At 37.4% G+C, this 16,644-nt stretch overlaps 1 protein-coding gene across 9 annotated transcripts in view; it reads right to left on the reverse strand.

Moving 5' to 3' along the window:
* RPS6KA5 (ribosomal protein S6 kinase A5) overlaps positions 1-16,644 on the reverse strand; it is a 92,299-nt gene that overhangs the window by 11,585 nt on the left and 64,070 nt on the right. For 8 of the 9 annotated variants that reach the window (XM_052782982.1, XM_052782977.1, XM_052782981.1 and 5 more), the window contains 6 exons: positions 9,537-9,687; positions 8,027-8,188; positions 6,658-6,783; positions 5,794-5,927; positions 2,546-2,639; positions 51-221 (listed from right to left, as the gene is read on the reverse strand). In XM_052782982.1, coding sequence (XP_052638942.1) covers positions 51-221; positions 2,546-2,639; positions 5,794-5,927; positions 6,658-6,783; positions 8,027-8,188; positions 9,537-9,687 — 838 coding nt within the window. The remainder of the gene's footprint in view (positions 1-50; positions 222-2,545; positions 2,640-5,793; positions 5,928-6,657; positions 6,784-8,026; positions 8,189-9,536; positions 9,688-16,644) is intronic. The other variant, XM_052782978.1, reaches the window with a different exon arrangement.

Here is a 16,644-nt window from a genome sequence, read left to right on the forward strand (position 1 = left end):
CAGATATTTAATAGCTTAATGTCTAAACGTATATAAGCAAGTCATAATACCTCAGGTTTCAGATCTCTATGGACTACTCCTACATCGTGCATATGGCTCACCGCTGAAACAAGTCTGCGCATAATATGACTGGCTTCAGTCTCACTGAAATGTTTCTTTTTCTGAATACGTTCAAGCAGTTCTCCTCCCTTCAGCAATTCCATTACTAGAAACGTGTGAAGCTGAAACAATAAAGAAAAATATGCCACGTTAGAAATTCAACATTACAAACCAACATTCATTCAGGAGCTAGGTACTATTCCGATAGGTTCTCAAAGTTTGAAGAAATAAAACCTGCTGCTCATCGCAATTCAGAAGGCCAATAAGAAGCATGAAATTGCATCTCAGATGACCTTTTCCCCATCAGTCTCACTGAGATTGAAGAATATTGATGTCTTCCCCATGTCCACCCATATTTATTTACAAAAACGCAGTGCCACCATGTAAATGGCTGAATTTGTAGGGAAATGAAATGCCTTTCTTTAGGCTAGTAAATAAAGCTGGAAAAAGCTAGACTTTTGCTGCTTAAGCCTGTTCTGATGTAGGGATACATTTCTATTAATACGCATAAGGACTTAGCCATTTAATGTTACTAAATCCTTTAAAAGCACCCTGAAACTTTACTGTGAAATCAAAGATTATCTAGAATTTCTTCCAATTTCATCCCCTACAGAGCAGTAGCCAAAGCTACTCTATCATTAGAATCACAATAGACATCTTCCCAAACATTAACGAGTATTTTTTTAATTAAAAAAGTAATGGTTGTTCAGATGGTTGTTCTTTTCAAGACAATCAATAAGCAGTGAATTCCTTGATTATAAGGCAACATTAGCCCACAATCAACTGCAATTCAAATGTCTTGCCATTAAACAAAAGCAGACTTCTCAGGACAGGAAAGTGAGGTTAGCATTCTTAAAAGGCAGTGGATGTAGGCATGTGATGGCTTCTAGAACTTCCTTCCCCTGAATGACAGTAACAAAAGTTAATATTTGCAAGCAAAGAAAAAAAGTTCTGGGAAGAGGTCAAAAAATGAAATTCAAAGAAATAGTCAGGAACAGAAGGTGCACAGTATTTAGATACCAAGGAAGAGAAGCAGAGCTACGCAGACAGAAAGCGGTAAGACTCCTTAGAACAAGGTGTCTGCTAATCACATTGCTAGTAGTGCTTGTAAGATACCCTCCCCCGCAAATTTTCTTTGTGTCTTGGGAAAAGCTGACAGGAAAGTTGGAAAGGATAAAGAGACTTTTCTCTGCTAGAAAACTTCTTGTGGCTCAACAAAAGAGACTGCAACCTAATACCCTATGGTTGTATTACTAATGTAGAACTTGATTAGACTGGTATCAGAGCAAGTTAAAAATCTGAACTTTTTTTTTTTTTTTAAGACAAACCGCAGAAATGTCAAAACTAGAAAATTTTGATCAGTTCTGCTCTTCAGAATATTGTGCATGAGTAATCTGGAAGATAACACCTGGGAGCTACCAGGTGCGACTAAAAATACAATTGTTTGGCTGGTTGAGAGTAGCCTATTCAGTTGCAGAGCAATCTGAAGAACATTTTTTTTAAAATATTCCTGAGTATAGCCATTTTACTCAAAGGAAAGTGAAAAAGCATCCTGTTCTACACGCATGTACTCATAGTGTACATAAATGCAAAAAAAGGCTTCCTTATCATTAAAGATTACAGTACAGATTTTTCATCCTCTCAGCTCATTCAGAAGTGCTCCACATGAGCACTCTGCTGGTCCTTGTATAAAGAGCATGATAGGGATAGACTGGGATACATGGGGAGGCAAGAGAGCCCATGTTCCATTACAAATTCGTAAGACTAGAATCACAGAGTAGTTTAGGTTGGAAGGGACCTCTGCAGGACATCTGGTCCAAATTCCTAGCTCAAACCAGGGCCAACCTCCAAGTTAGATCAAATTATGGCTTATTACATGCTGTGGAGCTTGCATTACACTAAGGAAAAAGACAACTAGGGTCTCTAAATAAACCCTAAACTGATCTCAATATATTTTCAAATACAGGCTCTACTTTCACATTTGGTAATTTAGCAAGCTACTTGGTTATCTTCATTAAGTTACTAATATGTAAGAAAAAATGCTAGATATGTAATCTTCATACACAAGATTTCCAAATTATTTCACAAATATTATTTTAAGATTCATGACAACCCCAAGGGAAGGTGATTAGGTAACTCAGTATCATAGATATGGAAACTGGGCCATGAATATATTGTATGACGATTAACAAAGCAGACCAAGGACAGAACCAGAACCAGAATCAGAATCCAGGACTCTAATTCTTCCAAATACTTTTTTGATTTGCAAGAGTAACTGCAAGTTCCCTGGAATGCAGAACTTCTGCTTCATCTTCTATACTGACTAGACAAAAGCCCTAGGAAAAAAGTTGCCTCCACAGTAACAGTACACTTAACTCCTACAAGTTCTTGGGAAAACACATGGCAATGTGTTTGGCAAGTGCTGATTATAGTTTCTTCAAAATACCTGGTCATGATAAACTTCATGTAACTTCACTACATTTGGGTGTCCTTCGCAGAGTTTCAGAGCTGTTATTTCTCTCTGGGTGTTGGCTTCCATTCTGGAAAAATCGAGCAGTCATTTTGTACCAATTTTACTGAGCAAATTGCACATTCAAAGTGTTACACCTATTTTTTTTAATTGCTTGAAATCCAGATTTTTTTAATATTACAACCGCTTGAACACAATTAAAAGCATATTCAAAGCTGAGCAAAACTCTCCACATAACCTTGCAAGTTTGGACACTAAAAAAACCACACCCAAATCAAACAATGTTTTTGATGCAACTGCAACTTGCTACAGCAAAAGCTGAAATGGTATTATAGAATAGTTTCTACCTAAAACAAACCTTTCCCTTAGTCCAGGGCAATTTGACTTCACCTCTGTTCCTACAAGTATTTGTTAGTTCAGCTTTATCTTGAAGACTCAAATTATTGGCCCAATCCTTTTCCATTCTTAGAGGAGATAAGTACTTCCAAAGCTGTATGGAAACTATGAGTTCCTACTACAAAAAAAGAGTAACATCATCTATATATGAACTGTGTTATACAAATGAACCCCTTAACAGGCCACTGTAAAAATCTGAAATGGAAGAGATAAGAAAAGACTAGCTGTAGAGCAAAAATCATCACACAAATTCTCTTTCAAGTACTGAAATCTATAGCCAAAAAAAGTGAACACGGTGAACTTTATAAAAACTATGTGAATGGGGACAGAGCAGAACATTTTGTTTTCCACTAAATACATATGTTGATTTATTTAGGGCAAATAACACCTGAAAATTTTTGACAAAACTGTCTCCAAGAAAGGCTAATCCTGTACTGACTTACAGAATGGCCTTATGGATAACACAGATAGAATCTCTCTCACCATGTGTTCTTAATCTCTGGTTGCTTCCCCCCACCCCAGTTAGGACCAGAACCATGATGAGAATTTTGTGCAAGAGAATTCTGCTTTTCTGCAGGCTTCATATAATCAACAAGTAAACTAAGCTGTTCCACCTGCATCTCTGCTGATGCTGTTTAAACTGAAAGTGATTTCAGTTTCTTAAGAAATTAAAAAACCTGACTCAGATAGCCTTTCCCCCCTAAACTACCATCAGGAGAAGGTGGACCTAGGAAACAGATGAAAAAGGTTCAGTATCATGAACATAAACCTTTGAAATTTGTGTGTGGACTTTTCTGAGTATTTCCCCTCTATAAATAGTTACCATCTAAATTTTAAACAGATAATATCATGAAAAACAAATGGGAAGCTCTAAAACAGTAACTCAAGCAAGTTTACAGGACTTTGCTGTTTCATTGGCCTTCAGACACAGATAAACCTCAAAGTGTTGGATGGAGGCAGTTCCAGTACTACTAACAAAGCAACACCACAGAGGAACTCTTGATCTGAGCTTTCACTTGAAGTATCATGAAAAGGTTTGCCTAGGTGTAGGATTCACTTTTTTGGCACCTTTGATGGGTAGGAGTGAAAGACTGTCTGACTTTGAGGCAAAGAAGTTACTACAAACATATTATACTTTTCCTTTTAGCAAGAGGTACTAGTGTGGTCCTCAGAGCAATATTACTTGTAGTTTAACAGTTTCTTACTCAAGGCTGGTTTGTGTCCAGCCAGAGTGTGGGTTTACTGCTATCTCTAAATACTACACAAACAAGCTCTGAGTCTGCTCACAGCCTGCAATCCTAAAAAAATCTCTGTATACAGACCATGTATCTTCATTTAGCCTGGTCCACCAAGATGAAGGAGAAAGAGCAAAAAAACCTGTGAGTAATACCATTTAGGGACATAGTTCCTAGAAGTTTAGTTCTATGGGAAAAGTCAATACTAGTTTGCTCACTGTTATCCAGAAACAAAAAATCCATTAGCTTAAGATGAAATGGGAGTACTGATTTGCAGCTCTGTGTGCACGACAGAAAAAAATTCTGAATGTAGACACAAGGCAGAGATTTCCAGATCAACATACTGAATGTAGGTGTCTACTGCATAGTACTTGTCTGTGGTCTCGTTATAATGCGTGAAATTCTTGTTAATCTTACAGCATGAACTAGTTCCCTGTAAAATACATACCTAGAATAGGATTCAGTGGCCTAAGCACAGGAGAGCCTGGAAGACATCAGCCATGAAGACATCTACATAAAAGTAGTAGTCACAAGACTGATGGGGACTGGAGGACAGAGAGGACACCAACAGATGTTAAAATGGCACTAGGTAGATGCCTATGCTTAAGTTACTGAATCCCACTGCTAGTGCCTGGTCATTCAAATCTCTCTGTAGGCTCCACTAGTAGTTTTGAGTAGGCCTCCATTAATCATAGCAGACGTGGAAAACTGACTCAGACACCTACATTTAGGTGTCTTTATTCTTGAACTTATCCTATCCAAAAAGCATGTGATAAAACACTTAAGTCTGGTGGACAGTTAATTCTAGAGCCTGGAAAAACAGAGGTACAGCCAAATGTCTTGGAGAAGAGATCACTGTGAACTATCATTGCGATAGCAGAACATTTACACTTTATTGCCAGCATTCTACAACACACTAGGGACATATTTACTAATGAACACTGCAAAGTGAAGCTAAAAATCCAACCACCCTTCGAAGAATCCCTTATCTTTATTTCTCTCTGGACAGAAACTGCCAGAGGTATCTATTCTGGAAGAGGACCAGATGGTCCCCACGTACAAAGCAAGTCAGCTGCCTCCATCGTGGTGTTCTCTTCAGAACACCCAGGAAACAAGATGCAACTTACAACTCTATAGTCTAATTCCATTTTACACACACACACAATTAATTAGATCTGAGGCAACCCACACTACAGACCCTTCTTAAGAGCAATGTCATAGGCAATGAATTGGGCTGCTTAGGGAAGGGAGCTAGCATAAGCCACCATTCAGTTCACTTAGGTCTAAAGATAGGAAAGCCTTATACCTTACTCTGGTTAGGAGAAAAATTAGGGGAAATAAGGGTAGAATACAACTAGGAAACAGAAAAGTACTCTTTAGGTTTTTTCTTGTGTCCTCCCCAGCAAGAATAACATTTTGTTTTAAAAGACTCGGAATCTTTTAAAGGTCCTAAGGTTACTCTAAGTTTCTGTAGATTCTTCAAATAGGAAATTATTTATTTTTCCACTTCCAAAAATGTAGCAACCATTATTCTAATCCATGGGTGACAGTAAGCAAAGAAAATATTGTTATTGTCTTATAGAATATTTATACCTTTTGCTAATTATTTTTACTGCATACTCTTGGCTAGTTTTCTTGTGTAAGCACTTTCGACAAATGGAAAAACTTCCTTCTCCCAATGGTTTCTCTTTCAGATCCAGTTCATAATGATGATAAAATGGAGAGTCCTGTTAGGAAAATGTCTGTATTTAGTTCTGCAGAATACTTTTAGTATACACAGTCAAAGACAAAGAGTAAAGTTTCGTGAGAATTTTTCATCTACATTGAAAATTGTAAAAGAGCTCTCTTTTTGATAAAATATAATCTTAACTTCTATTTAATAAAATGCATAAACTTTATTCTAATAATCAAAGAGTAAATCTTATGTTACATTAAACAAACTTAATCACTAAGAAAATTATTACTACTACAATAGCTTAAGATACAAAAAATTAAGACAAACAGGATCAAAGATGGCTGTACATACGTTTATCCACAAAACTATGTGCTCGTTTGAAGACATCACAATAGCATATGGTCTTATAAGGCTTCACACAACTATACCTACTTTTAGGCAAATACATCATAGAAGGAATTCTGATATAATTAAAGTAGCTTCAAAAATATCTGCAATGGTTGGCTGAATAAGAACTATCAGGAGTCAAATTACTATTATTACTATACTTCAGTCTTCTGGAAAACTAGACAATTATCTCATTTTTCAGATTAAACTTCAACCATTTCTTAATAGTACCACATGCGAATTACATGCTTGGATCATCTGAGGAGCCATTACAGACAACAGATAAATGAATAATGACTATTTGTAATCTGTAGCCTAGCTTGTGATTGCTGCTTTGAAAGTTATATGCAGTTCCAAGTTAACCAAATTAATTCAGCTCTTGATATTCTTATTACCTTCATCATAGCACTTCTGGCAATAGTTGTAGTTCCAGGCCGCTCATCCCCCATATAAAACTGAAGAGGATCTACTGTAGCTGCATTGCGTTTAAACAAAATAGAAGGTGCAACGAAAGAATATCCCTATGAAATTAAGACATCAGAAAAGGGCATGGCTTGAAATTGTTGCACACAAAGTATCATACTGCATACAAAACATTAGAAGTTTCAGAATAATTTTTCAAAGAAATCAGAATTTTCATAACATAATACAGAAACCATAACTGGCTCATTGACGGGTAGATATTACTCTGTTCAACGTGAACAGGTATCTTCCTGGAATTAGTTACATGAATCTCCGCAGTTACTGATAAAACAATAATAATACAAAAATTCTTGTAAATAATGCTAGGAATCTGACTTAGCTTCAATTGCTTTGCAATAGTGATAAAGGCTCATACCTCAAACTAGCTAGCTTCCCAGAACACCTTTAAGTTAAGGCATGAAATAGTTTTTATGTTGTGATGTAAGCATCAAACCATTTTAAGTGGCAAAACAAAATAAGCTTCATATTAATGATTGGGTATTTTAACAAGAACAGCTGTGACTACCACTGCAGGATGAATCGGATCGTATTATGACATGCATAAATTGCTTACTACAGTCACTACAAATCTAACAACTTCCAATATATGATGCTATATTCCTGTACACCAAGAATTAAGCTGCTCAAAAACAGACAATAAAAAACAAAGCACGAGAAGGAGTAGGAGAAAAAGCAATCTGAACTGCTGTTCACCTCTGCAGCTTTGGTACCAAGCTGGCTGCACATGAGCTGTTTCTGCCCATTTGACATCCAGACCATGCAGTTAAAGAAGGGATCATTCTTTAATAACATGGAGGAAATGGTAAGGAAATCTTTGTTACTGATCTGTATACAGTTAGTAATGAGAGCACTCCTACAGGACATGGAAGACCAACTTTCAACTCTGCAGTTGGCTCCCACTTCCCAAAGGAATACCTCAACTAGAGCATAATGTGGACATGGACAAACTACATTGCTGTTGTCAAAGCTGGTAGCCCAGGCTGATGGAGTCAAGATGACAAGACTCATAAGGTATGAAGAATCAGTAAAGGACAGACTGACTTCAGTCCAGCAGGTAGGACATTCAGCTGGGAATGGAGAGACATGGAATTTTATGTTTGCAGTAGGACTGTTTCCACCTTTCTCATTTTGCAATTGCTGAACAAACAGCCCTGGGAACTGGGATTAGAAATTACAGAGTTAATTCCCAGTAACTTAGAAGGCAGGAAAAAAAAAGCTAGCTATACACGTGGAATTGTTCAATAAATTTTTTTTTTTTTTTAAAGTGAATTCTTAGAATACCTGAAATATCCTTTCTGAAGTCTGAGGGGTTGCTGCAGGAGAATACGTTGGATCCATTTCTGTAAACTCTTCCGCAAAATTACTGACATCCAACTCATCTCTGATAACCGGTTTAAATGGAGCTGATACTTTTTTGGCAGCTAAATCATCCCAATTCATATTCTAAAGCAAAACCAGGAAAATAAGTTAGAATCAAATGAAAATTTAACAGAAACAAATATTGCAAAGAGAGACTTGTCCAGAAACAAACAGTCTTAACACCATTTGTTATTTTCCACAGGCAGATGAAAAGCATTCAAATTACGCCCTACTAATTTGCTTAGGTAAAGGCAAGAAGTATCATACTTATTTTTAAGTAGACAGAATCCAGGTTTTTTGGGGGGGGAAATCAACACAAAGAAGTTTAACACTGGAGATAAGCCAAACAATTAGCATGACAGCCCTTAAATTTTTTCTTCTATTTCAGAGGAAACAACATTTATATTTTTGTAAGCCATAGTGCATGCATGCAGTATCTTCAGCTTTCCACTGCTGATTTCTATGCTTAATTACCAATTTCAGCTTCCAAAGCCCTGAGAGCATAATGCCTCTATAGTAGTTAGGAGAAAATGGCCCTATTACTATAAAGGGGTGGAACAGAAATGAAGTCAAGATTAGAAAGCGTTGTACGAGGAAAAAATGTATCTTCCAAAACAAACAATGAATAAAGGAAGTTTAACTCTACTTTGTCAGAATTTCTTATAAGACAAAGGAAATACAGAAGGGATGAGAACAAATTCAGCAGTTAAGAAGCATGGATATTGCCCATGCTGAATGCTATAATAGTTACATTAAAAACATTTATTTTAAAGGCTTAATTTATACTACCAACTTTAAATACTCCAAAATTTATAGTAATTAAAAACATATTTAACTTCAAAGCACCAGAAATACATACTTAGTTTTTTCAAAGAAAGCACACAAACAATTTTAACCGCAATGGATGGAACAGTATGAATGTTGTACACAAATCCAATCTTCGTCATTGTCTGAAACCAAATGTTAATACACTGAAATCTGAACAGAATTAAAATCTACTAAACAAGACTAAAGATTTAATTAGGCAAAGGAAAATACAGAAGAGGCCTTTATCACTAATGGTGAATTTTATCAATATTCAAATTTTACTAATAATGTTAGTGGCAAACTTTCTTTTTAAAAAAAACAACACACAATATATAATTTAAGTGTTTTCCATTAAAACTTCTGGTTTAAGTAGTGTGTCTTTTGGCTGCTTCAAGTAACTGTTAGAAACAGAATATATTAAAAATCTACCATGCCATTCTTGTAGTATGCACGAAATCCATATACATAAGCACAGATATTCTTACTAACTTCAATGCAATTATTCATGCTATTAACACACCTCTAAGTGTGTTGTTAACAAATCAACAAAATTTCTTTAGACTTGGATTTCAAAAGCACTAACATAGAGTAAGTGGCATCTAGGGAGTTTTTTAATTTGTTTTACCTGGAAAAAGGGATGCTGTTTGATTTCATCGGCATCAGTGGGACCACAACCTAGCCTCTTCTTGGGGTCTTTCATCAGAAGACGCTGAATTATATCCTTAGACAGTGCACTCATTTCTTGTGGATAAGGTGGCTCACTTTTTAATATTCTCCTGTAAAACAAACAAAAATTATTTGGTAATTACTTAATGTGTTGAGTGTTAAATCAAAGAATTACCATACTAGTGGTAGCGTTTACCATTTCACTTAAATTTCTATTGTACCCAAAGGAAGGAGGATGACAAATGTGAAACTAACTTTTTTTTTAAATAAAGAAAGGTTTGACAAAATGTGGACATGAAACATGACATCTGTAGGAGATAAATTATGTAACTTAATCCAAAAAAGAACAGTCCTTATTTCATACATACTGAGCTTACTAGTACTATTCAAAAGAAATCTCATAGCTACAACAGATAGCTCCACGAAGACAACAACATGATGCCTAACAGCAGTCAAAAAACCAAAAACAATTCCATGTTAAAAATTATTAGAAAATAAAGAGGAAAAAACCACACTTGGGCCATTTGAGGTTTGCCTACACCTTCTATATTGTGTGCAGTGCTCATCCCCTACTCTCAAAAGGAGGCACTAAAACTGGAGAAGTTTTAGAGAAAAGCAGCAAGATTAATTAGAAATACAGAATGTGTTCCATATGAAGATCTACAAAAAAGGCTAGGACTATCCAGCTTAGTGAAAAGGAGACCTAAGGGGCCTGGGCATAGTGTTCCCCTCAAAATGATGAACAGTAAAGAGAAAGTGGATAGGGACCTTACTGTGTCTTCCAATACAAGAACTAGGAGCCTTCGAATAAAGCTAGTGGAAGTTCAAAATCTTGGAAGCCTAAGTAGAACCATATTTCAGTAGTAATCTTTTATATGTGTAGCTCCCACAGTTTTATATAAAGAGGAAGGCAAGTTTTCCCTCAGTTACTCCAAATGTAGATATTGAAGCTAAGGTCTCTGAAGGGAAATTTAGAACGCACACACAGACAACACATACCAAAGACCTGTCAACAGGTTTAAAAACATATACACACAAAACCCTTTAGCATACAGAAGCACAGAATGGTGGAGGTTGAAAGGGACCTCTGGAGGTCATCTGGTCCAACCCCCTTTGCTCAAACATAGTCACCTAGAGCCAGTTTCCCCATGACCATGTCCAGAAGCCTTTTGAATATCTCCAAGGAGGGAGACTCCACCACCTCTGTGGGCAACCTATGCCAGTGCTTAGTCACCCTCACAGTAAAAAAGTGTTTCCTGATGTTCAGAGGGAACCTCCTGTGTTTCAGTTTGTGCCCATTGCCTCTGGTCCTGTCACTGGGCACCACTGAAAAGAGCCTGGCTCCCCCTCTTTGCACCCTCCCGTCAGCTATTTGTACACTTTGATGAGATCCCCCTGAGCCTTCCCTTCTCCAGGTGGAACAGTCCCAGCTCTATTAGCCTTTCCTCATATGCTTCAGTCCCTTAATCTTCTTCGTGGCCCTTTGCTGGACTCTCTCCAGTATGTCCAGGCCTCTCTTATACTGGGGAGACCAGAATGGGACCCAGTACTCCAGGTGTGGCCTCACCATTGCTGAGTAAAGAGGAAGGATCACCTCCCTCAACTTGCCAATACTTTGTCTAATGCAGCCCAGGATACCATTTGCTGCCTCTGCCACAAGGGCACATTGCTGGATCATGTTCAACTTGGTGTGTATGTACCTATATGCATACTTTCACTGTGGTGACTTCAGGAAGCATGATACATAGAGGAAGGAGTTAGAGTGCCTCTACTAAACACAGACTGAAAGATTTTGAAGCTATGAGAGACTGTGAGGCTGAAATTGTATGAGGTTGTGGCAGCACTAAAATATCAATTGTCATATGTCTCTGATAGAGCTTAAGTTGATCACTGCAGGACATTTCTAAATTTTGTTTGTAGTTACTGCATGACATATCCTTAGAGTCAGCTATCCCATGGGAAATTTTTTATCTTGAAATATGTAACTTCTCAGATTACTCCAAAAATAGATGCAAACAGTTTGTTTCCTCAATAATCTTGTCCTGACAATGTGGAAGGACAAAAACAAGTTCAATATGCACATATCCCAGGGGTTGTTTCTACTGACGTAGTATCCAATTTCAAGCAAACTAAAAGACAAAGCAAGCTAACCTCTTGGTTTACGTAACACAGAAATGAGTTAGGAAAATACAGTCTCGAGTTTTAAGATGGATTGTATCTTTAAATGATGTAAGGATGATCTGCCAATAAGGGTCTAAATCACAGCCACTCTGCTAGCGGAAGCAACAGCAATCACAAGCCTTGTCTTCAACTTCTGGACACACTTAACAGAAAAGGAGAAGAAACCACAATATGGCCAAATGATTTCTTAATTACGGATGTTAATTACCAAACTTAAACATCACTAAACAATAGGATTCTTACACTGTAGGACTGGTGGAGAAGTAAAGATTCAGCCTCTTCAGAAATCATCCAGTTTCAGAAAGGGGAAATGGGTAAGGAAGAAAACCTTCCTGTTGTAAGACAGAAGACAGGACATCTTGATATCAAAATTACTTGATTTACAGGAGGGCCAACAAAATCTACAATGCCTTCTTATCTTGAAAATCACTTCAGTTAGAGGAGTCCGAGGAAATGTATTTATCAGCCTTTCTGATGAGAGAATCAGAATGGTATATAACAAAGATCCTGGACAGAGACAAGTTCTCTTTGGGCTCTCAGAAGGGGAAAAAAACCCTAAGTCAGTATTTTTTTAAATTTATTTCTAAAGTGCTGGGATTGAGACTCTTGGATGTCCTTAGAATCCAAAAGAGAAATTCTAGAGCATTTTCCTGTCTGAAAAATGTCAGAGATTACAGATGGACAAGTCAGATAAAAATTTGAAAATGTCTCTGAAAAAAGGTGCTGAATTGGAATGATTGGTAACATGGGTAACAAAGAGAACAAATGACTGTAATTTTTCTGTGCAGCCTCAGAAGATCAGTCTCTGTAGTAGTGATGCTGTTAAGTGCTAGCAATAAGATTCTTGCCCATGTCTCAAGCTTCTGATGCAAATACAAACATTCACATAAGAAAAAGAGAGTGAAACAAACATAAGCAGTGGAAAGTCTTTTTATAGAACATTGCACTGCAAAGTTACCAGAAAACTCTAGCCAAAATAAGTACTTCCACAGTAACAACACCAGTAGGTCCCATGCTTCTAATTGCCAATTTCCAGTGACATATTGCATGTCTTCAGTCAGCCTAAGAACTGCAATCGGTTGTACCACTGATGCGGTAACTGAGTAGAGAGTCCCATCTGAAGCTAAGACGGGTTTATAAAGTAACTTTTCATATTACCTGACATTCTGCTCTTTGGGTAGAAACCACCCTTTAAATTCTTGGGGCTAGGAATCCCCTATAAAGGTTGTATCTGTCAAAACAATTAGCATACGTATTTTGCCAATAGTAGTTTGGTATAACACTGTATTTTTCCTAATGGAAAAATTCTGTTGCAACAGCATCAGTAATTCCTGCCTTTTTCCAAGATTACCATTTTAAATTATTTCTTTTTATAGGCATAATTAACAATGAAGTGGTATTTAGCTATGTGAAAAGCAAGCTATGATTACATTGAGGGACACCTTCCATCTATCGACCCTCCTAGAGCCCAGTGCAGAGAAGGCAACTTTTTGCCGTGCTGTACAAGCAGAATCCATGTAAGCTGTATTTATACATGCTAGTGGCATTTGTTCAGAAATACTTTTGAGGTTGACTGATGCTATAAAATATTCAGGATTCTCTGGACTGGTTCACAGAATCACACTACAGAAGTAATGAAGAATGAAGCTAATTTCTTCAGAAGTTCCAGGACCTACTTAAAATTATCATGGAATTGAAATATGGGAAGCTGTACACACATTAATTAGGATGGAAAGCAAGCTGTCAGAAAAAGGAAAACCATATGGGATCAGCATGTGAGAGAGCAGAAATTGGTGAAGACTAATCAAGTAGCTTGATCAAGTAAAGAGAGTCTGCCTTCACTAGTACAACACTAGTGAAGTGTTGTACTGAAGCCTAAGTCACTCAAGGCTGTAACAGTAGCCCATGAAGAGCTCAGAGGAAGGAAGCTGCATGTGTCAGAAGTCCTTCCTGGGATGCCTGTGCTTCTGAAAAGAAGCTATGGCCTTTAGCATCAACCTTCCTTTCCTTTTCTGAATCACCTCCACCCTCTTGTACGTTTCATGTTCATGTGGTCCAATAACAGTGACAAAAGTAAGCAGGAAGAATTAAGTATCCCAAGTGGCAACTGTGGTCAAAACTGCTGAAGGACAACTATGCTGTATTTTCTGCTTCTCCTAGCCTAGTACAAGCCTTCTGATCTGGGATGCGCTGAGACTACCCCTGCTGATGAGAGTACTCTGGCTGTACTGAAAACACTCTGAGAGAAACCATCCCTTGCACAGGTCAAGGAGGTTATCACTTTGAAGTCCTGGATCATTTCCATCTTACCCTTCTCTATGGCAGACTATGCAGAGCTAAGAGCTAACCTCATTGGTACTGTTTCTCAGGAACTGAAGCTCTGATGAGTTTCTCCCATAAATACTACAGACCAAGAGCATACTTGATAATGCGAAGGACAGGCTAATGAATGATAAGGATGAGAAGGAGATGCTTTATCTTCAGTGAGTGGAGGATACAGTAGAGAAACGACACCTTGACCTTTAGGTGCTCCTCCTCTTTATCTTCAGAGTCACTCCTGTGTAACAGGTGCAGGCTGCTAAGCCTGACAAATCAGACAAGGAACTCACTGATTTTGTTATAAAAAATTTACAGAGTTGCCACCATTGATCTATGCCAGCTCGTAGTTTAAAAATTACGTAGACTGACCACAGGTTTCTTATCTGTTCTTTACCAAAGCAGTAGAGATGGGATATGTGTTTGCTGGCTGAATAAAACACCCTTCTACAGAAGGCATAGCATTTAAAACCAACCAGAAACGCAAAAACTATGTGGCAAAGGCTTATACTACGATGTCAGTCTACAGCGAATTTGAGGAAGATTCTGACCTCATTCATTCAAGGAGGATAATCTTAGGGACTTAAGCAGGAATGCCCTTGCAATGCTCAATAAAGGCCTTACAAAGACAAACAGTGTCATTGGGAGTTTTTCCAACATGGACAGCATATTGCTCCCGGTGGTTAAGATAAAATGAAAGGGGAAAATATGCTGTTAGCCAGAAGCTGAAAGATCTTTTCTTAATATTTCATTTTAATTAACTCTATAAACAGCTAAACTAGTCAAAATTCTGATGCACTGCATAACTGGGAAAATTCAATTTATGTCAAAGAATATGAAAACATCTATTAACAGGACCAATTTGGCAATTTGACTTATTGACCAATTTGACCAATTTATCTTTTAGCATTAGATCGACCAATCTATAAACTATACTGTAAAAATTACTACTAAATATATCCACTGAGTGAACATTTTGAGAAGTAAAGCATAAGCTATGCAACACTAACTAAAGATGGGGTGCTTGAACAAACTAATGCCAATAGTTTCATTATTGGAAACCATAACTATGTAGCTTGTTTAAAATAGTAACTGTGAAAAACAAAGCCAATTACAGGAAAGGAGGACAAAAAAGTTTAGGAGGTGGTCACCATTAGGTGCCAACCAAAGAAAGATTTTTTAGACAGAGAAAAAACCAAAATCCAACTATTTTGGTCAAGATACAGACATAAAATATGTGCTATTGAGATGGAAGCCACATTTCACCCTCCACTGTGATTAGCCTGAAAGCAAATGCCTGAACCTGACTGTGGAAGAGATGATAATAATACATCAGAAGTACAGAACCTGAAGCTTTTTTTCTTTCCACCAGGTAAAAGACACAATCAGATCATGCAAAACTGAAAGGATCACTATAGCTGACCAACAGAAACATTAGGTTTATGCTAGAACTGTTACTATAGTCTATTGTCAGTCCCCTCACCAAAAAGATACATATCCACCCTGATGTTCAGGGAATACAAGCAAGCAATCCCAAGCTGTAACCCTGTTAAAGGGTAGAGGGACAAGTTTCCACAGCAGAGTTTTCACCATCACATTTGAGAATGACTCTACCAAATGCCCTGTCATCTCAGAACTACTAATGCCAGATTCTGCTTTGAGCAGTCAGATCTATATGTGTATCCCCAGTTCTAGGCAAGTCAGAGACTTTGATGCAATACTTATGACTTTCTTAAAACCATCTGCTTTACTGAAAGGTTGAACTGATCTGTAGTCAGAGTCACTGATGTGATGTGATTCACAGTAAGTCTAGCATATAAATGCTGTACATTTTAGGTAGAGAGCTATGAGCTCTAGGACAAAATTCCAGAAGACACCATGCAAATTACAAGTTTTATTTAGTGACTGCTCTGTCCTTTAAAAGATGTAGCAATCACTGGAGTCTGCATAGGCAGAGAATGAAGAAGGGAATCCCAGTATACACCTGCTATGCATCTTCCCAACAGTTTTATCAAGAAAAGGTTTCCTGCAGAATTGTGGACAAAATATAGCATCTAACAGATGGTCAAATTTCAGCCATCCTCCATGAAGTTTAAATAAAGTCTTACCAACTATGTCAAATAAAGAGCATAGGCTGCTATTAGCATTAGTATGCTAATATAGCATCATATGCTTCTACAGATTGTTTTATATATGTATATACGTATAAAAATGGAAAAAGATAGATATCTATCTATTCATAACCCCAAAGCTGCTAAGATTTTCTAAGCCGCTGCACAGCAGCAAAGTAATACTCCAAAAACTTCATGCTCATTTTAAATTCCTGTATGTATGACAAAACCCTCAAAGTCAACACCCTGAAATGGATTTATCTGTCTTTCAAGTCAGCACTACAAATCACTCATGCTCAAATTGAAAATACTGCGTTTGTAATCAAACCCAGCCCTTGCCTATGCTTTTTACAGGATAGGTCCTATCCACGGCTCTGCAGCAATGGAACTCCAGAATTCTCAAAAGTGAAAGGAAGATTTGGGAAGAAGGGAGAAGAAAGGGGAGAGGACATACTGGAA

Source organism: Harpia harpyja, chromosome 3 (genome assembly GCF_026419915.1).
Source record: "Harpia harpyja isolate bHarHar1 chromosome 3, bHarHar1 primary haplotype, whole genome shotgun sequence".
Classification (NCBI taxonomy): domain Eukaryota; kingdom Metazoa; phylum Chordata; class Aves; order Accipitriformes; family Accipitridae; genus Harpia; species Harpia harpyja.